General features: G+C 36.7%; 5 protein-coding genes across 7 annotated transcripts in view; 3 read left to right on the forward strand and 2 right to left on the reverse strand.

Moving 5' to 3' along the window:
• The window catches only part of LOC132203100 (adipokinetic hormone/corazonin-related peptide receptor variant I-like), a 65,707-nt gene extending 54,854 nt beyond the window's left edge, over positions 1–10,853 (reverse strand). Inside the window, exon 1 of the mRNA XM_059630578.1 lies at positions 10,717–10,853. The gene's annotated coding sequence lies outside the window, so the exon portion shown is untranslated. The remainder of the gene's footprint in view (positions 1–10,716) is intronic.
• Positions 272–1,785, forward strand: LOC132203048 (uncharacterized). Of its 2 annotated transcripts, none has more exons than XM_059630487.1 (9): positions 272–398; positions 481–542; positions 621–636; positions 684–746; positions 803–910; positions 961–988; positions 1,049–1,113; positions 1,185–1,308; positions 1,367–1,785. In XM_059630487.1, exons 1-9 carry the CDS (start codon positions 318–320, stop codon positions 1,630–1,632), a joined length of 813 nt encoding a protein of 270 aa, XP_059486470.1. In that variant the 5' UTR covers positions 272–317; the 3' UTR covers positions 1,633–1,785. The 2 variants fall into 2 exon arrangements, with proteins under 2 accessions (XP_059486470.1, XP_059486471.1); XM_059630488.1 differs by having other exon boundaries at positions 690–746.
• On the forward strand, positions 1,925–7,780 carry LOC132203047 (bumetanide-sensitive sodium-(potassium)-chloride cotransporter-like). 2 transcript variants are annotated; one of them, XM_059630485.1, is made up of 19 exons: positions 1,925–2,293; positions 3,111–3,255; positions 3,311–3,406; positions 3,464–3,717; positions 4,055–4,169; positions 4,227–4,366; positions 4,423–4,617; positions 4,924–5,155; positions 5,293–5,414; positions 5,469–5,604; positions 5,853–6,064; positions 6,124–6,365; positions 6,425–6,564; positions 6,611–6,740; positions 6,806–6,918; positions 6,972–7,086; positions 7,136–7,293; positions 7,350–7,461; positions 7,516–7,780. In XM_059630485.1, the coding sequence occupies exons 1-19, from the start codon at positions 2,060–2,062 to the stop codon at positions 7,649–7,651; spliced, it is 3,027 nt and encodes a 1,008-aa protein (XP_059486468.1). In that variant the 5' UTR covers positions 1,925–2,059; the 3' UTR covers positions 7,652–7,780. The 2 variants fall into 2 exon arrangements, with proteins under 2 accessions (XP_059486468.1, XP_059486469.1); XM_059630486.1 differs by having other exon boundaries at positions 6,611–6,734.
• LOC132203313 (ATP-dependent (S)-NAD(P)H-hydrate dehydratase) lies at positions 9,400–11,001 on the reverse strand. The gene is made up of 3 exons (XM_059630983.1): positions 10,717–11,001; positions 9,877–10,071; positions 9,400–9,825 (listed from the first exon to the last, which is right to left on the reverse strand). The coding sequence occupies exons 1-3, from the start codon at positions 10,999–11,001 to the stop codon at positions 9,400–9,402; spliced, it is 906 nt and encodes a 301-aa protein (XP_059486966.1).
• A 487-nt stretch (positions 11,002–11,488) lies between these two features.
• On the forward strand, positions 11,489–25,955 carry LOC132203099 (bumetanide-sensitive sodium-(potassium)-chloride cotransporter-like). The gene is made up of 19 exons (XM_059630574.1): positions 11,489–11,788; positions 20,245–20,319; positions 20,378–20,453; positions 20,506–20,855; positions 21,142–21,256; positions 21,318–21,457; positions 21,514–21,738; positions 22,089–22,320; positions 22,378–22,499; positions 22,554–22,689; positions 22,743–22,954; positions 23,010–23,251; positions 23,424–23,536; positions 23,681–23,740; positions 24,296–24,499; positions 24,553–24,667; positions 24,721–24,875; positions 24,929–25,043; positions 25,281–25,955. The coding sequence occupies exons 1-19, from the start codon at positions 11,501–11,503 to the stop codon at positions 25,414–25,416; spliced, it is 3,111 nt and encodes a 1,036-aa protein (XP_059486557.1). The 5' UTR covers positions 11,489–11,500; the 3' UTR covers positions 25,417–25,955.
• The last annotated feature ends 20 nt before the right edge of the window (positions 25,956–25,975 follow it).

The raw sequence follows: 25,975 nt of genomic DNA on the forward strand, positions 1-25,975 counted from the left end.
TCAGAACACGTGTCATATTTCAATTAAATTTTCACCTTCAACTCGCAATGGTAAAGATTTCAAAGAAATTCAAAAATTTCAAAGAAGAATGAAAAAATTTCTAATTAATCTATTTCAATTATGATTATATGATGTCATTTTTTCCTGACTTTTGACATTGAAACAGCTGCCCGACTCAATTTCTCAGGTGACCGTGAGAATTCACCTAATTAAAATTCGCAAAACGAAAAATGTTCCCAGCCGAGTGCTTGAAGTCAACTCGAGCAATCGCATTTAAGTGCCGCACATTAAAACATATCCTAGAGTTGCTCGATTGTATGCTTATTGTGGCTATGAAGGGGTTTGTGTTTTTAGTTTTGATGGTGACACTGAAAACCGCTGTCTGGAGCCAACAACAAGTGAGTTAATGAAAAATTTATAATATAATTATAATTGAAAAATTAAATCGAGTCAATTATTTTATGGCAAATAAAAATTTAGAATGAAGCAGATGATTTTTGCGTACTGAAGGCTGATTTAATCATGGAAAATTTGAAATTAAGGTAAATAAGGAAATAACATTTTGTCCAGGTTTTCACTTCTAATTATGTGTGCATAAATACAAATTAAAAATGTTCCAGGAACGTACACTATGGAGTAAGAACAAATATTTGATAATTAAACTATTTTATTCAATCTAACAGCAACAGGAAAATTTTTCTGAAATTTCGGAGGAAAAGTTTGAAACGCTTCGTGACCTCATCGGAGTAAAATAATTTTTTGAAAGTGAATGAAGTAAACGAAAAATTTCTCATTTATGTAGGAGATAAGCAGCACACAGAAGAAATTTCAAAGCACTCTGGATAAATTACAACTCATGACTGAAAATTTACAATTAGAAATGAGTTCAGTTATTAACAAAATTGACACGGTAAGCAACTGATTGTGAGAAAATAATATTTCATCTTTGAAGTTTCTCAGACAACAATTAGCAAGTGTCACAAATCAAGTGAGCTTTGAGATTTTACTTGTACTAATCAGGTGCTAAATTATTTATATAAAATCACAGAAGACCTCAGCAATATTGTGCACTTCAAAACAGGAAGTTTCTACATCCACTATACAATTAGCAGAGTGAGTTTTGGAATTTGAAAACCAGCTACGTTCAGCAAATATAATCTCGTTTTCTCGCAAACCGATAACAGCATACTTGGAATGAAGCACAAGAGTTCTGTGGAAAATTTAATATGCGGCTGGTTATAATTGACTCTGAACAAAAATTGGAAGACCTTACTGAATTGATCAAAACAAACAGCACAGGATCTTCAGGCTAGTTTTTATATAATACACTTTACGATAATAATTTTGATTAATTTTGATATTACAGCGCTTAGGTATAGACTATCTTACTGGGTTGGAGCAAACGACATTGGGCGAGAACCAGGCGATTTTAAATGGACGAATGGCGATGAAATCAACAGAAAACTTCCAGCCAGACTTTTTACATCTCAACATAAAAATGAAACTTGCTTGAGAATGACATACTGTCACAAAGCTAGAAAATACGAGTTAACAGATTTAAGCTGCTCTTCCTACATATATTTCATCTGCGAGATCCTACCTGAGTGCATCCCGAATTTATTAAAATCATAAATGAGTCATTCAGCTCCCACTGTTTTCATAATGATCTTAATTTTTTCTTTTATATTAATTGCTTTCAAATTGGACTTTATTTCAAATGAAACTTTTTTTAATTCTCTTCCTATTTATAATATCAGCTTTTTAGACACTCCATGCTAAAAATAGTAAAAATGCTAAATTTTTGTAAAAAAAAAACTTGATTTAAAACAATATTAAAAAAAATCTGCATTCTTTAATTACTATTACTTTTAAATGAAATTTGTAAGCCAAAAATTACTTAATTTTGTTTCTTTCAGAACTAATTGCCGACACGTTTTTACGCATTTTTTATGACATAATCTAGCAAGTAGTATCTCTCCCAGCAGGCGTCCTGTTTCCCTTGTGAGAGATAATCGTCAGGTATAAAAGAGTTTTAAGGCGACGAAAGTCAGTTTGGACGATGACTGAAAGGTTCGAGGTGAGGGGAACAAATCCGCCACCGCCACCCCTCGTCATGCAGGAAACGAGTTTTGCAAATGGCAACGCCAACACGGTCACGCCACGCAAAAGGTCGTTGGCCCAGATGACCCGCGATGTGCTGCCCCGGATTGACAACTACCGAAACCTCATGTCCGTGGCCGCCGTCCAAAGACCTACCTTTGGCGAGCTGTATGAGGGAGTTGAGGAGGAAAAGGTCAGAAAATACCATTAGAGACAAAATTTGATTTCATTAACGTTATATAAAAATGACTAAATTAATGATTAAATTAACTAGCTGCTCAATAAATAACTAACAGCATTTTATGCATCTAATACGTATTATGTTGTAAAAAAAACACACATCTTAACAATTCTCAGCAAAAAGTCAAATTCTTTTTTAAATTGACTAAAAAATTCATTCTGGTTGAGATTTTTGGACTTAATCTGTTTTCTTCTGTTGAATTTTAATTTGTAGTAATCTAGAATTTGTGTGACATAATGTTTGTATAAAATTTAATATAAATTTCAAACAAATGATTTTTTTGTGATAAAGAGAAATTCATTTGTCAATTATAGTGATTTTTCTTCTTTGAAAATAACTTGTTTTATAAGTTTTAAAACCAAAATAACAAATAACAATAAAATCAAAACATTATTAATTTTATTTTACTCCTGTTTACACTGAGATAAAAAAATTTTATGAGCAGTAAATGGCTTATATAGACTTTTTGCTTCATAACGACTAAACCTGGAAAATTTCACCTAAATTTGACTCTTCCTTATTTAAAAAAAAAACTCAATTTGGTTCCAAAAATTCTTTGAAAAACAAAATATTGATAACTATAAAAAATTTCATAAATATGAAAGCTTTAAAATGAATTCAATTGATCAAGTAACCTTTTTCTAAAAACCAAAAGTGATGGAAAAAATTGACAAAACTGTTTAAACCTGTCAATTTTCCATTAAAAATTTTTAAAATAATATTTTTTGCTCAATAACTATCTACTAAATTTATAAATCACATTTTCCAGACGGATCAACCAGCATCTGGACATGAAGCTCAGGGACACGTTAAATTAGGCTGGATCCAGGGCGTCTTTTTATCAGTGGCTTTAAATATTTGGGGTGTCATGCTTTTCTTGCGTGTCTCTTGGGTCGTCGGTCATGCTGGAATCGGTAAAAGATTGACACACACAAATTGAAAATAAATTTCACGTTGCATATTGTATAGGCTTGGCCTTGGTCATCATTGCTTTTTCCGCTTTTGTGTGCACAGTGACCACCCTGTCCCTCTCCGCGATCAGTACGAACGGTGTGATCAAAGGAGGTAAATTTTAAAATGGCAGTCGAGAGTTTCAAAATTTCTAATTCAAGCCGTCCCCAGGTGGAATCTACTACATCATTTCGCGGTCCCTGGGCCCTGAGTTCGGCGCCTCGGTCGGTTTGGTTTTTGCCTTTGCCAACACAGTTTCCGCCTCGATGAACACAATTGGATTTTGTGACTCGCTTAACTCTTTACTGAAACAACAAGGATACAAAATCATTGACAACAGCGTCAACGACAGCCGGATCATTGGAAGTGCCACTGTCGTTATTCTTATTGTCATTTGTGCTGTGGGAATGGATTATGAAGTCATTGTGAGTATTTGCCTTTTTACCCCGATATTACCGTTTTTATCTTTAAATCCCGTACAGTGAGAAAAACTCAAGTTCTCCCCGTGATAAGATTCTCTTAAACGTTTATTTGCTCATTTATTGAAGCTCATATATTTTACGCCACATTGAAAATTTGATGAGTCATTTATTTTTTATTTTGATTTTACTTGAGTCATATTAATGAAAATGAATCAATTTTCTCTTCATCATTTTTTCCTCACAGACATAAAAAACCACGCGTATCACTCACAGAAAGTTTTGAAAAATATCAACGCGTAGGAAATTTAGTACTAATTTGCTAAATAATATTTTTTTTCAGGCCCAAGACGTTTTTGGTGTGGTAATTGTTGGTGCAATAGTCGATTACTGCGTGGGCGTTTTCATGGGGCCTCAAAACGAAGTTGCATATGCTCAAGGCTTTGTCGGCCTAAATGGTGCGTCAGTTAAAATTTGCTAAAATAAAGATTTTCACTGTTTACATTTGTTTATAGTATCGGTGTACGCTGAAAATATAGGACCTGGATTTCGGTTCAGCGAGGGCGTTAATCAGAACTTTTTCACGGTTTTCTCGATTTTCTTCACCTCTGTGACGGGTGTGCAGGCTGGTGCCAACATTTCCGGCGATCTCAAGGTGCGGCAAAAAGTTTTTTGTCAGTATCAAACATTGATTGCAAATTTTCTTAACAGGATCCTGAGGGTGCAATCCCAAAAGGCACCCTTTTAGCTATCTTGATGACCATGCTTTCTTACGTTCTGTTTGTGCTACTCGTGGGTGGTGGGCAGTTGAGAGAAACGAGTGGTATTGTTGAAGAGGTTGCCAATGGAACATTTACCGACTGTACATACAGAAAGTGCAGTTACGGGCTTTACAACGATTATTCGGTACAGTATCAATGCATTTTGTAAAAAAATCATCTTACTTAAAAAGGCGTTATCATATTTTTCATGATATTATTTATTGTTTAGTTGTAAAACCTAAACCTCTAGAAATGCAGAAATTGGTTTTAAAAATTATAATCTTAAAATTAACTATTGAGCGTATCTATAACCGTCTTGCTCGTTTCAGTTTTGAGAGAAAACTTTGATAAATGCTGAATTGAGAAAAGTATCTTTAAACTTTGAACACGTCAAATTTTCATCACGTCATATTATTTCTAGAGTAAAATTAACTTCGTTTTTTTGCCGCAGGTAATGCAGCTAATGTCTGCGTGGGGCCCTTTCATATACGCAGGCTGTTTTGCAGCCACGTTATCGACAGCCATGACAAATTTGCTATCAGTGCCGAGAATTATCCAGGCGTTGGGCAATGACGGAATCTACCCAGGAATCTCTTGGTTTGGGAAGCCCTACGGCTTGCACGGAGAACCCTACCGCGCGTATGTGCTCACTGCGCTCGTCTCCATCGCGTTTGTTTTGATCGGTGAGTTGCAAAAAGTGACAAAAACAAAACTGGCCATTCGATAAACTAGATAAACAAAACAAAAAATTTCGCAATGCAATAGAACCTGTCCAAACTTGTATTTTTCTTTGGAAATTTTAACAGTCATTTGTTTACAGCCGATCTCAATGCCATTGCAAATCTTGTGTCCAATTTCTACTTGGCCGCATACGCTTTCATCAATTTTTGCACGTTTCACGCTGCTTTTGTCAAGCCGCTTGGATGGAGACCAACTTTTACGGTAAACACCTAAACTTAACTCTGCCTTTTGAAACTGAAATTAATTAATTTACAGTACTACAACAAATGGCTGAGCTTGATAATGACATTCATCTGCATCATTCTGATGATTTTGATTGATTGGATCATGGCCCTTATTACAGTAGGCGTCATCGCACTGCTTTACTTCTTTGTCGTGTATCGCAAACCAGGTAAGATTTAGATAGGCAACGTGCGTTACAAGCATGCTCTACCAGTTGCATAAATTAATTTTTTTATTTCAATACTGGTGCAGAAAAAATACTTATACATTTATGTATAGCAAAAAGTTGATCACCAAATATTGTTCAGAAAATTTAAATTCAATTTTTTTCTCTTCTATAAAAATTCACTATAAGACTTAAGTGAGAAAATGAATTAAAATTAATCAAAAATCAAAACAATACTTTCCTCACATTAGATGTTAACTGGGGAGCCTCAACTCAGGCTCAGACTTACAACACCACGTTGAGTGCCGTCCAGTCCCTCAACAACATCGAGGATCACGTCAAAAATTACCGGCCGCAAATTTTGGTGCTCGCAGGACACCCAACCAGCAGACCGGCGCTTCTCGACTTTGCAAACTTGATCACAAAACGACTTTCTCTTTTGATCTGCGGCTGTGTTTCTCCAGCAAGTTGAAATAAATCATATGCCATTAAAAAATTTACGTCCGTGTGTCCAATTTTCAGCAACCCTTGTCGCACAGAGAGCGCCAGTCAGCTGTGAATTCGGCCATCCAGTTCTTCAAAGAGCGAAAAATGCGCGCCTTTTTCTCTTTGGTCGACAGCTTATCGGTCGAGATGGGCACCAGGGCTTTGCTGCAAGCGTCCGGTATTGGAAGGATGAAGCCAAATATTTTGCTCATGGGCTACAAAGCCGAGTGGCAAGTGAGCACGCCAGAAGATGTGGTCGAATACTTTGACATTTTGCAGTGAGTAAAAAAAAACTGCTTAAATAATGAAAAAAATCATCATTTAAAAAAAAAAACAGCGATGCTTTTACAAACCGAGTTTCCATTGCGATTGTTCGGCTGAAGACTGGTTTGGACAACGGCCAAAGTGTGATTGGATCAAAGGGCAGCTACCAAGCGTTCCCAAGGGTTGATTCTGAGGGTTGCTTCATAAACGAGGGTATGAGATTTCATATCTGAAGTATTGTTTGCTGATCCAGTTATAGGTTTCAGTGAAAGTGAAATTCCGGAGAGTCCAGCCCTTCATCGATACAACCTCTCAACGCATCTAACTCCTGAGAATCCAGTTGGAAAAGGCAAGAAGAGTCCAGCAGCCAGTTATATTAATATGTACAGGTTAATTTTGGGTTATGATTTGTAAGACAGAGTAATTAATTTAAATTTTATGTGAATTTCATTAGGGGAATGGAAGAGGGTCCAACTGTATCGACAACAGCAATGGAAACGGATTCAATCTTCCTGAGAAAACAGAAAAAGGGTACTATAGACATTTGGTGGCTTTACGACGACGGAGGTAAAAATTTCAAACTTTTATATTCAAACCACCTAATTTTGATAATTTACAAGGTTTGACTCTGCTTCTTCCGTACATAATTTCAACAAGAAAGAAGTGGGCAGGATCAAAATTGAGAATTTTCACACTCATTGACAAAAAAGATGAAATGCAAATTGAGGAGAGAAAGTAAATAACTTTGCAATATATTTTACCAGATTTAATAAATATCTCCTAGTATGGCGAGCCTTCTTTCAAAATTCCGTATTGATTATGCAAATCTAACCATGGTCCACGATGTGAGTGAAAAGCCACACCCAAAAACGGCCCGTTTGTTTGAGGATATCATAAAACCTTTCAGAGAGGACAACAGCCCTACAAGCTCGAAGGACAACAGTAAAAATTTCGACTGATGCAATTCCGTATTTCAATCTTGCATTTTTTGAATCTAGAATTCTTCATTTCTGATTCTGAACTCAAACTTCTGGTGAACAAGACGGAGCGGCAGCTACGTCTCAGGGAGCTTTTGCAGCAACACTCGCGAGACTCAAACATGATTGTGATGTAAGGACAACATAATATGATAAGAAAACGTGTAAAAATTAATTTCCCAAACAGGACGATGCCCATGCCGAGAAAGGGCGTCGTTTCGGCGCCACTCTACATGGCGTGGCTAGAGGTTCTGACCAGGGACATGCCACCCTTCATGCTGGTCAGAGGCAACCAAACCTCAGTGTTGAGTTTCTACGCTTAAATTTTCGTAAAAATCTGATAACATCTCAGTATAAATATAATGAATTAATGGAATTGTGATTGTAATTTTATGATCATATAAAATCTGATCTTGTAAATAATAAAAATATTAACTAAATTAGAAAATAAAACCTATAGTAAAAGTTAATTCTTTTTAAAATGCAATAAAATAAAATTATTGGAATTCCTCATTTTCATATTTATATCAAACTGCAAATGTGCACAAGCTGAAGTTTTTTCCCAATTGAAATTTTTGATGCATTACACTGAAAGTTGATAAATTAAGAGTAAAATGACAGTAAATTTTCAGAAACATGTGATAAATCAAAATTTATTTTGAGAAGGTACGAAGCGACCCTTGATTGGATAACAAGTCTGTAAGTAAATTGTGGTGGAACCTTCAATCTGCATGAATAAACTCGTGGTATCACAGACGCGACACATGGCGTGCATTACGTTTTTAATGAACTAGATTGAAGATAATGACCAAGAAAAAGGTCCGGCAGCTCTTTCCATCCTCGAGAGACAGCTCAAAATTTATGTTGAGAGTCAACGACATGAGTGGAATGCAAAAATAAAATTTAGTAACTAAAAATGTCAAATGATACTAAATAATTTTAAAAATTTTAAGTTAAAATCAGATATATTTTTTAAAGATTAAAACTTTCAAAAAAATATAAAAAGCTAAATTTCTTGAAAGGAAGTGAGCTCAAGTGGCTCATCGGGCAATTGCAGCTCCTCCCGCGCGCGCCGCTTCACTCTAATTAGGGCCACGTTTAATTTCAATTGGAATGGGCTCCGACCGACCTAATTTGAATGAGCAACGCTTGCCCAACGCACCGAGTGAGCAAATAATCGTCTTATCGCGCGCCGCAGAAATATACGGCGCGCGGGGTTTAAGGTGCCTCGCCGAAAGTTCGGCGCGTGACGTTCGCCACCCTTCAAATATTGTTCCTGCCCATAAATCACAACCGAGAGCGGCTTTCGTTCGTTCGTTCGCATTTTAATTGCTACCGCCTGCATCTTCGCTGGCTTAGTTAATAGGACGAGGCGCATCAACTTTTAATTCCTGAACAATTTGGTTTTGATTGCGTCGCCTCCCAACGCTAATGTTTGTGCCTGGCCGGTTGTTTTTCGCATCGAAAATTGTTTTCTAGTTGGATTAAAACTAGATAATTTACAAAATTATTATTATTGCTTTGTTTGGAGGGAAAAGATAAAGTCTGTGGGGATAAATTTAATTAGTTTTTATCATTTTATTCGAAATACACACGCTGGAATTGTTATTTTTAATAACATTAAAAAAAATTAAAAACTTATGCATGAACGATAGATAATTCTGGAAAAAACACTAGTAAAAATGGATTCGGTTTACATCAGTCTTGAGAGGTTAATGAAAAAACCAGTAATCTTTATCTTGACAATCATCAAACTTTTTAAACTGCACACTTCTTTCAATTTTTGTTGTTGAATTGAAACTTGAATTAGATGAAGATTAATTAATTGTGCTCTTCTACTTAAAACAAACTGAGAAACACAATGAAATCTCATACAACCCAATTCAAGAGTTTGAATTCAACGAAAATTAATTTAATCTCTATTAGGGAATATTTAAATGAATTTTGGATTTTTTATTTCTTCCAAACTATGTGTCAGTTTAACACGCCCCAATTTCTGTACCTCGTTAATTCATCAAAAACGTTCATTCAAATTCAGTTCAAGTTTAAATTTCAAACCAATGATTAATCTCTACTGGCCGTAGAGCTCTTCAAACGCCCCGTGCACCTCGGCCAGCATGTCCGACGCACAAGTGCTGCGTCCACTCTTGGCAAACGCCCTTCGATTCATGTCCCTGACCAGTCTGCAAGCCGCGTAGGCCGCCCTGATGCCAGTTTGCGGCCCTTCAACCTTTTGATACACCTCCCAAGAAAGGAAGGTGCCAATTGATCCTGAGAGAAGGTCGCCCTGGCCACCGCAACGCCGCCAACTGCCCTGAGCTGTGCACTCGACCTTTTCACCTAAGGCGCCTTCGATCAGGTCACTAGGGCCCTTGCGCAGGACGACCGTGTTCGGGCCAAATGCGGCGGCCATAGCACCTTCGCCCTGGCCAATGGCTTTGGCCAAACGCTCGTACTCGACCACGTTGGGCGTCAGTACCAGAGGACCAGGGTAGTCCTAGAAGGACATCAGGGTTCATTTTAATGTGCCATTTTATTTGGTAAGTACCTTGAAAAGGTCCGGCCGCAGGGTGGCCAACCATAGGCCGTCTGCGTCGACCACCAGTGGTTTGGCCGCCTCTCTGCAAAGGTCAATGACGTGCGAAACGCCTTCCAGCACCTGAGGGTCGCGTCCCAAACCTGGACCAATGATCACCGTGTGCAGACGAGGCAGCCAGGGACCAACTGTCTCAGCCACTTTTTCCTTCAATATCGTTAATTTTCAATATCAATAATAATTTTAAATAATTGTTATTTTCAATACTTTGTTTACTAACAATTTAATTTAATTGTTAATTGTTTACAAACTTAATTGCCATGATTTTTAATAGTTAATGAAGTGAATGCATAATTTTATCTAATGAAATTAAATATTACAAAATTATTTCATTTCTACAAGAATGACAAGAATGAAGATAGTGAAGTTTTGTTTCTCATGAATAATTTGTGAAAGGCTCTTAATATTCTTAAAGCGCGGTAAATTAAAAAATTAAAGCAAAAAAATACGAAGAGATAAAACAAAAATCAGTGGACCAGATGAAAATAATACCAGTGGCCTTATTAAAAAGTATACAATCAAGTTAAAATTTTAAAATGTGTAGTTTTAATTTGAAATTTATAATTACGTATCTTTTCTTATCTATAATTTTATTTTTAATAATGCATATAATGGACCTATGAATCCCTTTAATATAATTCAAAGGCATTACTTTAATTTGGAAAGTTCAAAAGCCCTTTATTTTAAAATACGTTAATTGGTTAATTATTTAATTTTAACAGTTTAAAATTTCTTGGATCTTTAATTGGCCTTTCTAGATCTCCAAAGAATACACAATTTATTCTGTCCTACCTTTTCGGCGTGTCCGAGTAAAGGGTGCACGATGAGGTCAGGGCTGTAACCTTTGATGACAGGTGCAGCTTGCGGGAGGCAGAAGACGTGCGCGAGGTCGCAGCCTGTCCTCAGGGCGCTCATGGCCGCAAAGAAGGGCGCCCCCGTGTATTCCTCGGAGCCGCCGACGACACCCACTCGCCCCGCTAACCCTTTGTGGCCCTTTACAGAAAAGTCGGGCACGATGTGCGCCCTGACCTGCTCGAAGAGGGCCGCCTCCTCGAGCACCTGCAGGCTGCTGGACATTCTGCGGACGAGCAGGCGAAACATGCACCGCAAGAATGACCTAGCAAATTCATGAATTTTTTAATCCAATCGACATTTAAACATTAATTGAGCTCACCTGATCGATCTGGTCAAATTGATTTGCGGTTGAAAGGACGAGAAAAGCTATTTTTAGCAAAAGGGCCGGTCGGAAATTTAGTTTAGTTTACTAATTCCGCCGGTTTCGGTGTTTTAAAACGCAATATAACCGATAAACGGTTAATTTTATTTCAAAATTGAAAATCTCCTTATGAAAATTAATTTTACTGAAGCCTAATTAAGTATTAATAAATTATAAACACCATTTTTCCTTCAAAAAAATGCAAAAGTATGAGTTTTTAGAAAATTTCCGGCGAACTTTCGATAACCGGTGGGTCGAACCGGTTTGTTTACAGGCGCACGTGCGTTTGAAGCCGCGGTGCTGCCACCTGCGTGCTCGTATAAAAGTGGATGGCGCGATGAAGTTGGTTCGGTCTGCAGGATGGAGGAGCAGCAGCAAGAGGAGCAGAGCTCCCGCTTCATCGTCGACAGGGTGGAAGCCGACGTTGAAATGGGTGACGTTGGCGGCGACGACGGCGGCGCCGACGATGACAGCCCGACCGCCTCGATCGGCCAGTACACGTACGTGTACGACACGCGCTATGCCAAGAGCATGGGCCAACTCACCAGGGAGGCCCTCCCCAGGGACGAGAACTACAAGGATATCATGTCGTTCGGCGACTACCGACCCACCCTCGACGAACTCCACGAGGGACAATTCAGGGAAAAGGTTGGAATTTTTCCCTTTGTTTTCTCTCTCTTTTTAAACACAATTAACGTTTAAAAATTTAAAGATAATATTTTTCATAATATATCAAAAACGTTGTTTTAATTAGGATCTTCAATCGACTGCACTCTCCAATTTTAGAGTGAAACGTTCATGACACAAGTTTTCAAGGCTGTGGAGCTTTTTATATGTTTGCGTGAATAATTTTTATCCCAAAAAGGTTACAAAGGCTGTTTACTCGCAAAAAGCTTATTTACACAGTAGAGAAGACAGGAGATCTGCGTCTTCAAAATGCAACTCCACTCTTTACTCGAATGTTAAAAATTGTAATCTGAAAACAAACAACGATCTTTTTAAGTCGTTACAGCCGAAATAATAAAAATAAGTTAAGTGTAATTTATCTAAAACTATTAAGTTGCGTTTAGTGTTCCATTAATTTTCCTCAATATTTGATAATATAAAAATTATTCAAATTTTCATCATAAATAAATAAAAAAATGCTACAAATACAATAAAACAAAAGTCTGATTAATGATACAATTTTGATATAATAGAGTTTGTACTTGTGGTGAAACAAATAGTCGGAAAAAATCTCTTGTTGTGTCACACAAGCCTGCGGGAAGAGGTGACATGTGTTTAGAAGCATGCAATAATTACGATGCTTTCGAGAGGAAACCAAACAAACCATAAAAAGAGAGATAAGCCAAAAGTATCTATCTCGTTTTTCCAAGTCGCCTATGCGCCCTTTTTAACATTATAAATAAAGTTTTCCACATATATTACTCCAAATTTAAATTTAAAAAAAATTTAACTAAATTGAAAATAATTATATTATTATAATTCATGGGCGTTTGTTAAAAAGCCAAAAGTAAGAAGAGTGCACAAGATGCATTTTTTGTCGGTGTCATCGACACTGCACATATATTTGGATTAGCCGGTGCCTATTAATAGAAGCCTCATGGCCGAAATGTCTTCAAGCTCCTCTCACTTTCCTTCCAAAATTCAACTCTTGTAACATCTGAGCAGCTTCAATTGCTCTCAACAAACAAACGAACCGCCTCCACCGCAGAGTGCATCCTTTAATTTGTAATTTCCGATCAAGCGGAAGAATTGAAGCGACGGCCGCCGCTGTCTCAAATGTATCCTTGGCCGTGCATAATAATAAGAGCGAGTAACTAGATAAGGCGATGGGCAATAGACAATCGAGTGCGCCCGTCGGTCGACCTTTGACCCGCGCCCTATAGAAAAATAACAGAGATGACTCCTGTTTATTTGTTTGGCGCCGCAACGCACTCTCTTTAATTTCGACGGACGCCGCTTTTTGAAAACATAAAATTTTTATTTTCTCTCGGCCGGGTTTTGGATTATTATCCATTTGAATCCAGTTTTGGTGAGATCCGATTACATGTTTCTGCCTCTCCAGCTTAAACTGGTAGGAATGAACACTTTGGCCTTTTGAGAGATTTCTCTGTAAGAGGCAGAACAGCTCTTTGTCTTTCATGCTAAATTAATTCATTATAATATTTCCATGTGAAGAAGTTAATTTTTATGCAGCTCAATATGAAAAATATGGCGAAGCAAAAAAACTTTCTCATTTTGCATAAAAATAGAAAAGCATTTAAATTAAAAAAAATATATTAAAAAGTATTAATTTTTTCAATAAAAAAAGAAGAATATATCACAGAAATTCTTAGCTCCTCATTTTAACTGCAAATTGTTTGATTTGATTCAATGAAAATATTCAAAATATTGAATTTAATTGATTTGATTAAGTAAGGTTTTGGAATACATTTTCAATGTACTGGCTTTGAGTTGAAATCAATTCATCCATATTAAATAATATTCCGTGGTTATGGCTTTAAAATTTGCAAAAAACTTCCTCTCATATCTTCTACAATATTAAAATTCAGAACCATGTTTACCAAATTGTAAACTACAATTAAAGACACAATAAAATATAAAATTCTGTCAATTTCACTATCGACTTCATTCAAATAAGTCTATTTTTTCTTGGCGCTCATTGAAATAAAATGGTATTTCTACACGATTACGTAAATATGATAATTACTTTCCCGGCAGGAAAATCTCTGCGCACTTTAAACAAGGATTAGTATAATTGCTATTATTGCACTGATCTGTGTGCGCTCTAAAATTAATTGGTAGGCGTGTCAGTGGGGGACAGCAAAGTGAAGTATTACTCATGGTGTTTGTCTTCTCTCCATAGGGAGACCGCATTATACATTTTATATCTGCGACTATTTTTGCATTAGAATGGAACATAGGAGCCTTGTCAAGTGGCAAACCTGCATCAATTTGCCGACCGCAACACACCAAGGTAAACACTCAAGCGAGAAACGTCGCGGCTACGGAAAGAAATTAAAATTGATCACGAGCATGGCGCTTGCGAAACGCCCGATGAAAATATGACATCACTCTTTGGAATATATTTTGCACACCTCTCTTCATTCAAAAATGCATGCTTATTCTCTTTTGTTGATGTTTCTGCACGTGTCTGACGTCACTTTTCGACCAGGGAAATATAGGCTAATTGCAAAATTCATCTTAACCTTCGCCGATCGAGCGAAAAGCGTGCGTGTTCTGGCATTGTAACAACTAGAATTTTTGCGTGTGGCAGATTAAAATCGCGGCAACGTGCCCAAATGTCATTTTAATCTTGTGCGATCACACGCAGCACTCTCAATGACCGTTTACTGATTATCAATTTGATTTATTGCAAATTATTTTCCAATCAGTTTTCAATTAGATCACTCCAAATTACTTCATAATCGGCTAATTTGTGTCCCTATAAACTCTTTTTACGTAAATCAGGTTGTTATTGGCAACGGCACAACAGCGATTTGTGCAGAGATAATTGATTAGGAAAATATAATAACGAGTTTGCTAACTGAAATTTGTAACGAAAATTAGCTCATCAACAGCTGGTCTCTTTTTCTCTGATCAATATTTGAATAATTATCTCTTTTTTTTTAAAAAATGAAATTTTCAATAATTTTTTTATTCTTTTATTTAGTTTTCAAAATTGTTTAACTTTATGTCATTATTTGAAATTTGTAAATTTAACTGAAATATATAATTGGTCAGAAGCAAGGGCGGTCTATAACTTTTCGAATTAGCTGTGAGGGTTGACCGGATAAATTAATTAGAGGCGTTATCTCCTAGTGCGTGGAGTGGAGATCAATATCGGCTCGTATAATCAGCACATTCGGCAGATGTGGCCGGCTATATGCGTTTCTCAAACTGTAATGCACGCGCGCGTCAGTTCTGGGAAACTCCAAGAGTTTAAACGAGGACAGTTGCCCGCATAGATAAACCCTGCATTTAAGGACGATTCTTTGTCAGTAGGAACATACTAAAAAGCAGGATATATTAAATCGAAATTCAATAACTGTAATGTTAATTACAATAAGAGACGGGAAAGCATTCGATCTTAATGATTTGTATTTCATTTACTCTACTGAATAAGAAGTTATAAAGTTGGAAGTTTATTTGTAGAAATAGTTAAGAGTAATTATTACGTAAAATATCCTGTGCTTATTTTTTGCATAATACGTTAGAATTTTATCACCAAGTTTCAGGGAATGTTATAAAAAAAATTTATCATTATCAAGGGTCTTTAAAGGGTGCAGTCATGCAGTGTAATTTTCAAGCAAGCTTTTGAATCAATCATTCATGCTATACTCAATTGATTTGCAGATGAAAACACTTCACATTATTCAAGATGTGTACTAATATTATTCATGAAAAATGCATATTTGTTCTAAACCTTTAATTATATTTTTTTATCTTCATCATTTTTTTATATTAAAAGAAAATGAACAAAACTTAATTAAGATAAGATTATAGGTTTTTTATTTTCAAATTTATTTACAATTTAATCTCGAATTGCAATAATAATAAATAATTAATAATGATAATTTGCAGGAAAATATAACATTAATTAAAAAATTTTAATAATATATGACTCTCCATAACAAAGAAATAACGTAAGCCTTTATTAGAATTTAAATGAAATTCTCTGATCACTTGCCAAGATTTTGCCCAGGCTAGGAATTTAAAATATTTCATTTCGATTAATTTGATAAAATAATGTGCAACTCAGATCCTTAAACGCATATTTTTGTATTATGAATCTACCGTTCAGTTATAATTGGAGCGTTTTGTTATCAAATTATCCCTGTCCACTTTTTATGTATATATTCTATTAGCACGTTTTCGTGCCGACACAACAATTCCATTATATTTGGCTGTTGGGAGTCACATCTCGGTCGTCGATATTAGCCGAAGTGCATGACATGCCTCTGTCCAAACAGTGGGCTCAGTGGGTGCAAGCAGGGGCGGCGAACAGCGTCAGTTTTGATAACGCGGCCGATCGCGCACAAACAACTCGGTCGCGGGGCGCAGCTGCATTGTATCAGATTCAATTTTAACCAGCCACATGCAATATACATACAAGCGGTCGGCACGATTTAATATCAAATTTGTTGGCCCCCCCATTGCAAGTGACCGAGGGAGAAGGACGTAAAAAGAGATGTCACGAAAATGGGTCAATTGATCGGCCTTTTTCTTTGTTGGCGAATTCGCTGCAATGTTTATTTATTTGTACTTCACAAGTCAACCGAATCAAAAAAAAAAAAGTTTTGAATGGCCGCCACTTTGCCGGTCAAGGCTGATTAGGTTGAATTTTATGGAGAAATGTGTGCATTATTGCGCATTTTATAACTGATGCTAATTTGCATAAAAGGTTAGTTTTGATCGGAAAAGAGGCTAGTGCGTTGTTAAAGTTAAACTTGCCACCGGCAACAAATTAAACAAACCGTTGCAGCACCGGTCTGGTCTTGAGTATAGTTCGTAGAGTAAACAATAAACAGTTGACTTGAAATGAAGATATAATTCTTGTTAAAGAGCTATATTGACAGAGTGTCTGCTAAATCAAGTTGTATTGTTGTAATTTGTTTCATTTAAGCTCGAAAAATAATCGTGTAAATTGAAACCCCAGGTAAAGTTTTTTTTTAAGTATAACAGAAAAAGGCGGTAATGTTTTTATATTATTATCATTTCATTTATTTTTGCACTTAGTTACATACTGTTCTTCAAAAGTTCCGTCAAAGAAATAAAATTTTATACTACTTTAAGTATGGTCGAATATTAAAAATAAAAATAAATGTCCTTAATTTTCACAACTTTATCATGAAATTATGAAAATAATCCTAGGAAAAGCTCAAGTTAAGTTTTTTAATTAACATTTTTAGTTTCAAGCAGATTGAATCAGAATGACACAAATTGCAAAGATGTATTGAAAGAATTTTAAGAAGTTCAACAAAAAAATTAAATCAACTTCTTTCACCAGTTTATGTATGGAAATTAGGTCCGCTTGTTTTATAACACAAAAGTCTTTTGGGTTCATTTTTGTTGTTGTTTTTTCCCCACTTGACGTAAGCCAATCTTCATTTTTGCCGGTTTAATCTAGGCGAGTGACTTTGCTAATTCGAAATGACCAAAATAAAGCACGGCTAGGACGACCCTTCCTGCAAATCGTAGCGGGGCGGCACAAAAAAGTCCGCTGGAATTTCAAGGTTCCCACCGCAATTATTTACTAATTTGACTCTCTTGCCGGATCAACCAGCTGAGGCTGGACCTTTTCTGGCGTCAACAATGCGTCTTGATAATATAGAAAATAAAGCAGCGCTGCACGAGGGGGCCGAAAATTAATGGAATAATGATATCTGGGAACACATTTCGCTCTCCAACAATGACGGCATGCGTTTTATTCGAGCGGCAGATGTCGCGTATTAAAATGATGGTTGCAGCGCCGGCCGAGCACCCTAATTTTCTTTCCTCTATGCGAATTAGATTGAGATTTGTAGGCCGAATATTCACGGCGTTTCATTCTGCATAGGGCCAATTATGTAATCCAGTCTAGTTGCGGCTGCTGCATTCTCGTTTCGGTCACGTGACTGTGAGGCGCGAAACGTTTTTATTGCTGTGCCATTGTCCGAAATTCGAATGCAATGCCACCCTCGCGATCGTTATTGTTTATGAAATGCGAATTTAATTATTTGATTGTGCGCGCCCACGAGAGGAAGGCCCCGATGACACACTGATCTTGACCAGTAAGGCGAGGGCGGTGCATTAAAATAAATTGGTTTCTGTCCAGGTTGGCAAATAAATCGCAATTGTTTCTCGGACCTTCGACAAGGATATAATGCTGTTCTGGCCAAGTTCGAAACTTGTTTTAGATTTAATATTAAAAAATTTTCGCGTTTCTAATTAGTGAAGGACTTATCTGAATGCTACTTTATTTTATTAGATTTAATCGTCTAAATTTTTTAACAAAAGCTTTCAACGCGCAATTGCTTTTCAAATTGTTTCTGCTTTTTTCCTACTGGGGAAAATGTACTTTGACATTGTTAAATACCAGCTTGTATGTAGTGCTTGGGAAACCTGTAATTTTGTTTATTTATTTTTGATCAATGGAGTTCTGCTGTTCTAATTGAATTCAGAAATAATTTCCAAGAGGAATTTGTAGCCGAGTTTCCTTACTCCGTTCCACAATACCAATTTGAATTTGAATTTCTTTTTGATATTTTTAAGCATTGTTTTTTTGAAAATAATTTTGATGATTTTAATAATCTTTTTTTTTCATTTGATCGAGTTTTTTTTTTTTAAGTGAGCTACGAGATCTATTATACACGTTATCCTACAAAATTCACACATTTTGTAGAATTCAGTGTCATTTGGTGGTTTTCTATAAAAATATTAATTTGTAGATTATTATACAGGTTAATTATTTTCTTTTATTCAATTTTGTTTAAGTTTTATGGGCTTCAAATTTACTGAATTGTGCTCGTTTGATTATTTTGAGCAGCGATTGTAATAAAATTCGCAAGTCTAAGAATTAGGCACTAAAATCATTTAAAAATAATGAAACTTAATCAAGTGATATTATCGATTTAATAATTTCCTCAAGACCAATTTGTATGCTAATAAATGATAGATGTTTCTAAAAGCATCTCTGCCCCGTCTACCCACACAACAAAAACGTTAGGCAACCGGTGTGAACGGCCCTGTTCCGACGGTTGCATAACAACCGCGTACGTGACATAATGCTCCATCAAATTATGCATTCGGATCGATTTACCTCCATTGAAACGCAACCGTAACTCTTCCAATCGATGCAACAAGCAAAATGTCTGAATGCGTGACGTCAAAGCAAGAACAAATCGTTTTCGGCCGATTAATCTGCGAGCCAAATAATTTATCTGGTTGCGTAAGACGGATGCACACGCACCGTCGGCTCGTTCATTCATCTTGTGTAAACACGCGCGGCAATTAATTAAATAAATAAATTTCACTCTCCGGAGGCGCGAACTAATTACCAATAAAATGTTCACGCTCGCCCAAAGCCTGGGCATGATTTATGGGGTGCAATAAAAAACGTCATCGTCGTCTGTTGTATAATTAGCCAAATTGGTGCATGTTTACCAAAAGTGAGCAAACTTGGATGTGATTGGATGCTGCGTGAAAAATTTAAACACAGGCCCTATAGAGTGTCTCTCGCTCCTCACATCCTGCCTATGCCGCGCACAATTGCAATTACGTACGCGCGAGAGAGCTGCGCTGACTGAGGATGTCGCCAATCAAAGACACATATCGCTCAAAAACAGCACAGCTTTTATCAGCAAATTAATTTAATTAAGCAAATTATTTATTTTAACTAGTGATTCATTTATTCATTCATTTTAATTAAACAAATGTACAAAATGCTAAAGCGATTTTTGTTAAATAACTAAATAAAAAAGTAAAAAAAACCAATACGCGTCAAGATTGAGTAGTAAATTGTTAATTTAAATTCATTACCCACAATATTTTGCAGAATTTTACAATGGATGTCATAAGATAAGTTGTACTAACTTAAATTTTAAATAAGTTAATAATAAGCTACATTTTTCCATTTCAAATAAACACATGCTGACAATGCACCGCTCTGTTCCCTTAATTTTATTGTCTAAAGTTCAAAAGAATTTTGCTACATTTCCACCTTTCTACGGTTGATCTAATAAGATTTGCAAAATAAAACTTTTACGTGGCACTTTCCGTTCAATTCAATTTTCACTAAAAAAATTCTAATTACTTATCACCTTCAAATTTGCATCATAATGCCCTCTTAAATTCAAGTATTAGAGTTCAAGAAGAAAGAAAATTAAAAAGATGTAGAGCAAATTTAAAATTATTTGCAATAAAATATATTATGTTTGTGTTCATCATGTGCACCACAAGGCAGCTCAATAACTCTTGTTATTAAATTTTACCAACTCAGGAGTTTTACTGAAATTTTTGAATTAAAACCTTTCTTTGAAATCACCTTTAATTTGTTACATTAATTTCAATAGAAAAATTCAACAATTTTTTAATAATCTTCAACTACAATTTTTTTACAGAAAAGCAAGCAAGACGTGGCCGAAGTCCAAAAGAAAGGAAAAGTGATCAAGTTCGGCTGGCTGGAAGGCGTGTTTGTACGTATTATTTCGCTCCTGACGAGTCAATTAGTCTCACACGTAAAATTTGCACCAGATGCGATGTCTGCTCAATATCTGGGGTGTGATGCTCTTCCTGCGTCTCTCGTGGGTCGTCGGCCAGGCAGGAATTTGTGAGCCGCAAACTTTTGCTGTAAATCATGTCTAAACAGTCTAACTTTGCAGTGGAGGGCCTCCTGATCATCACCCTGGCCAACGTGGTGACCGTGGTGACGGCCATCTCCATGTCGGCCGTCAGCACCAACGGCCAAATCAGTGCCGGTGGAATTTACTACATGATTTCGCGGTCGCTCGGACCTGGTTTTGGCGGCGCCATCGGCCTCATGTTCACCCTGGCTAACTCGATCGCCGTGTCCATGTACATCGTGGGCTTCTGCGAGTCGCTGCAGGATCTGCTTGCTTCTTATGGCACCGTCCTCATTGACGGCGCCACCAACGACATCCGAGTCGTCGGCATCATCACCCTCATTGGCATTTTGGTGCTCGCCATTGTCGGCATGGACTGGGTCACCAGAGTTAGTCAAATTTGTTTCATAATTTTATGCACTTAAAAATATTTATTTATCTTTACTGAGGCATAAACATTTCTTTGAGGAAAATTGTGTTTATACTCAAGCATTCTCCACTTTATTGACCAGGTTCTAGGTGTGCTTGAAATTTAATTTTCTTTAACACATTAAAAGAATTATAGGAAAAGTTTTAATAGATTGATATTGATATAAGATTTTTAAATTTCATCCCTGTTTCATCCATAATTTAATGCCAAAAATTTTCTTAAATTTGATTAATTTTTAATTCTAGTTCCAAATGGGTCTATTGGTTGTGCTAATTTTCTCTCAAATCGACTTCATCATTGGGTCATTCTGGGGTCCCTTAGACGCCCAGGAGCAGGCAAAGGGTTTCGTCGGCTACAGCAGTAAGACAAATAAATTTTAAGCTTTTTTCAATTCAAAATGTGTAATTTTTCTAAATTCTAGTGGAAACGTTCACGAATAACTGGGGCCCAGACTATCGCACGCAGGAAGGTGTGGACCACGACTTCTTCTCAGTTTTCGCCGTTTTCTTCCCTGCCGTGACGGGCATTGTTGCCGGCGCCAATTTGTCTGGCGATCTCAAAGTAAGTTTAATCGTTTTGATTAGAGTTGAAATGTGTTCATATTTACTTTCAATTAGGATCCAGGTAGTGCCATTCCTCTCGGCACACTGTTAGCCATCGTCGTCACTTTTGTTTCGTACTTCGGTTACGCTATTATGGTAGGCAGCTGCGTTTTGCGTGACGCCTCAGGCAACGTGACCGAATATATGTTGGGACTGAACGAGAGTGCCAGTGATGCGTTGAAATATGTCGCTAATTGCACCGGCCGCGAGTGCGAATTTGGAATTGCAACTGACAGTCAGGTACATAAATTTAATAATATATAAAATTCATGTTCGGAAATTTGATCTCATCATAAATTAAGAAGTTTTTCAAAGATTGTTTACCTGCAAGTAAAGCAAATTATTATAGAAACTTTTAAAATAACCACTTATGTTAACCATATTATTACAAATTTTAATTTACTTAATAATGTGACTTATTGATGTTCTCTTGCATGTTTATAAAAAATCTTATATGAAATAGTGTTTTTCTTTTAATTTCACGAAAATCAACTAAACACAATGAATTAAATTCTATTTACTTTGATTTCATTCATAAATTTATACGTACATTTTTTTTTATTTTAATAATAAAAATTTTATTTTAAAAGGCCATGGAGCTGGTTTCTCTGTGGGGACCCCTGATTTACGGCGGTTGCTTCGCAGCCACCCTTTCCTCGGCCATCGCCAGCTTGGTTGGTGCTCCCCGCGTCCTGCAGGCCCTGGCCAAAGACAAACTCTACCCGCTCATCGGATACTTTGGCGAAGGCTACGGAGCAAACAACGACCCCGTCCGCGGTTACGTGCTTGTCTTCATCATCTCTTTCGCCTGCATTTTGATTGGTACGCCGATTTTGTCATAAAAATAAATATTTCAATTTCAATTAATTCCAATTTCAGCTCAGCTGAATGCAATTGCGCCGCTTCTGTCCAACTTCTTCCTGGCAGCTTACGCCCTAATCAACTTTTCTGTGTTCCACGCCACTATTTCCAAAACGCCTGGATGGAGACCGTCGTTTAAGGTTTGATTAAAATCTTAAAGCGTTTTCATGACATAAAAAATATAAATTTTTTAGTACTACAATGAGTGGGCTAGTTTGGTTGGCACAATTTTGTGCATCATTGTGATGTTCCTCATGTCCTGGGTCACTGCCCTGATCACTTTTGCCACCGTTGTATTTTTGTACCTCTACGTCTCCTACCGAAAACCAGGTAAAAAAATCTTGTTCATTGTTTGCAATTGTAGATAATAATTTTTAAATCAGACGCCAACTGGGGCTCTTCGGCTCAGGCCCAGGCGTACAGTTCTGCACTTAAGAGCATGCAGGATCTTGTCAGTGTGGAGGAGCACGTCAAAAACTACCGTCCACAACTTTTGGTGCTCACCGGAATGCCTGGAGCGCGACCCCCACTGGTCGATTTCGCCAATTTGATCACCAAAAACGTCTCTCTCATGATCTGCGGCAACATTCTCTTGGTGTGACATAAATACACATTGATATTTTGAATATACAACTACTATTAAAAATCAGGGCAATCACAATCAACGCGTCCATGAACATTTGAGAGCCAAAGCCCTCTCCTGGCTGGAAAAGCACAAGACCAGAGGATTCTTTGCCATGGTCGAGGACCCATCGTTCGAGGGAGCTTCACAATCACTGATACAACTTGCAGGTCTCGGTAAATTGAGACCCAACTTGCTGCTCATGGGCTACAAGGGTGACTGGACCTCTTGCCACAGAGAGGAGCTCAGGGGCTACTTCAACGTAATTCAGTAAGTCGTCTCTTCTCCAAAGTTTTTCATATTAATAATTTTACTTTCACGCATCATGCTTTTTTTCAAAGATTCCCTAATTTCGTCATAAATAAAGCACAATGAATAATTTTATTACGTTTTATTACCTAACAAACTTGTAACTATTTGCAATATTATTAATTTTTTATAGTAATGCATTGGATCGCCACTTGGCCGTGGGCATTTTGAGGTTAAGAGAAGGACTGGATTACTCGAACGTGGTGGTGGAAGATGACCAGAAAGAACTGAAGAAGCTTCAATCAGGTACTTTTGATGGTTTTGAGATTTTTTTGTCTCATGTTCCTCCAACAAGGAAGTAAAAAAATCAACATGTTTTCGGGATAAATTTCCAATTTCCAAACAGAATTTTCATTATCTCTTTTGGGGGTGAATGGTGAATATTTCCAGTGTCTCCAGGGATCATGTGGATCAAACAAAGGGTTAATCAGTGCCGTTATTTTGACTGCGGTGAGTCGCCCTCGGGAGCCCACTTTTTCAGTCTCTTTTGCTGTTGGTCACATTATTTATGTATGGGTTTTCATTTTGAATGGTTCAAATTTTTATTTCCTAACTCACCGGCGTTTCTGTGGTTTTTCTCACTAACTTATAATTTTTTTTTCTCACATAATGCATGCTGGTGCGGCAAACTCAAGAACCTGGGTCTTCGTAAGTTTCAAACATTAGTAATTTCTCTACATGGTGTTTCGTCGCATGCTCGCCATTCAATGATGTTTTGTTCTATATGTTAAATTCTTGCTTAAAATGGGGAAAAAAATTCTACTGCCCAAAAAATTTAAAAATTTTGATTTTTGCAATAAAATTGGAGGCAAAACGGAGGAACTTATTATTTTTTTTAATTTCCACGCTATTTTTTGCAGTTCAGAAGTTTTAATTTATTTGCACGCATATTATTTTCAGTTGTTGATGTCCAGCTATTATCTGTTGCATGCAGGTGTCTTAATTGAAATAATTAAAATAAATATTTGAGAATAAATTTATTCTAATAAAATTTTTGCTTTTTAGACGGTTCCAGCAGCGACAGCAGCCAGCAAGACTCTGCCAAGGAACCATTGAAGAAGAAGGACAAAAAGAAGAAGTCGACCAGTTACACCTACACTGGTCCAGGTGGTCAGCCTCTGACTAAAGAGGTGCTCAACAGCCTGACTCGATTTACGAAGAAGCAGCGAAAGGGAACTATCGATGTTTGGTGGCTCTACGACGACGGAGGTTACAAATAATTTTTTCTCAAATTATCAGAATAAAAACTCAAATCTCAAAAGGTCTAACCATCTTGCTTCCCTACATCCTGAGCCAAAGGAAAATCTTTGCCGGCTGCAAATTGCGCATTTTCGCTCTCGCCAACAAGAAGCACGAATTTGAACAGGACCAGAGAAAGTAGGTTTTGAAATATAATTTCGTTCATTACACATGAAAACTTTAATTTTTAGGATGGCAGCTCTTCTGTCCAAATTCCGTATTGAATTTTGCGACATTGTTGTGATTCCCGATATTGCAAAGAAGGCGCTGGAATCGACCAAGAGAGATTTCGAAGCTCTCATCAAACCCTTCAGGGTGACAGAAGGAGACACTAATGCTCCAGACGGTAGTTGCAATAAAATTAAATTTGGAATTTTTTTCTAAAGTCGGAAGTTTCAGATGAAATTTGCATTCGCGATTCAGAGCTGAAGGCTCACATGGAGAAGACAAACCGGCACCTGAGGTTGAGAGAGTTGCTGCAGAAGCACTCGCGCGAGGCTACCTTTGTTGTCATGTAAGCAAATTATTTATTTATTTATTGCCGCTACGCATCCTTTAATTTTATAATTTCAAAAATTTAAATTTCTATGTACTAATCATGCAATTTTGTAAAAAAAAAATCACATTCTAAAATTTCTTTTTTTCCCCAAATGGAAAACAAACACAAGGTTTAATAAAAATTTTTGGAAGATTTATAATTTTTTTCATTGCAACAAGAAAATTAATTAAAATTTCAATAATTATATTGTAGGACTTTGCCGATGCCAAGAAAGGGAACCGTTTCCGCGCCGCTGTACATGTCCTGGTTGGAAATGATGACCAAAGACATGCCACCCTTCCTCATAGTGCGCGGCAACCAAACGTCAGTGCTTACCTACTACTCTTAAAGAGGAGCAGAGCGAAATAAAAAGATCATTCCACGCATTAATAAGTTTTGAGGCTCAGCCAGTTTTAGAGTTTTCAACACACACGCGCGTCTGATGTGTATTTTTCGAATGATAAAACATGTGAAATTGTGCTCAAAAATGGAAAAAGGCCTTTTGACGAGTGTCAAACCAAAATATTTTTGAAAATCACATTCCTTCTTGAAAAATAAAAATAATAGGGCGCATATATTTACAAGAGTGCTGCTATATATGCGATAATTTGTATAAATGATATTCTTGCCTTTAAAACTATTATAAATGAAAATGTATTTTGCCACTGTAGAAATTTTCCAGAGACAAAATGTGAATTGTTATCGCGTTTTTTAGAGATTTATGGAGACGATTGTGCTGCTATATATGATAATTTAGATCTGACGACCGAGTGCTTTGTCTGCTGTTTACAATCAAATCAATAATTAATTATACACACCCACTATGTATTAAAAAAAAATGATTGACGCTGTTAACAAAAAATAATAAAGAGTAATTTTTAAACCCAATTTTATATTGTGAAAATTTT

This window comes from Neocloeon triangulifer, unplaced genomic scaffold (genome assembly GCF_031216515.1).
Source record: "Neocloeon triangulifer isolate White Clay Creek 2 clone unplaced genomic scaffold, ASM3121651v1 ptg000017l, whole genome shotgun sequence".
In the NCBI taxonomy this organism is placed as follows: domain Eukaryota; kingdom Metazoa; phylum Arthropoda; class Insecta; order Ephemeroptera; family Baetidae; genus Neocloeon; species Neocloeon triangulifer.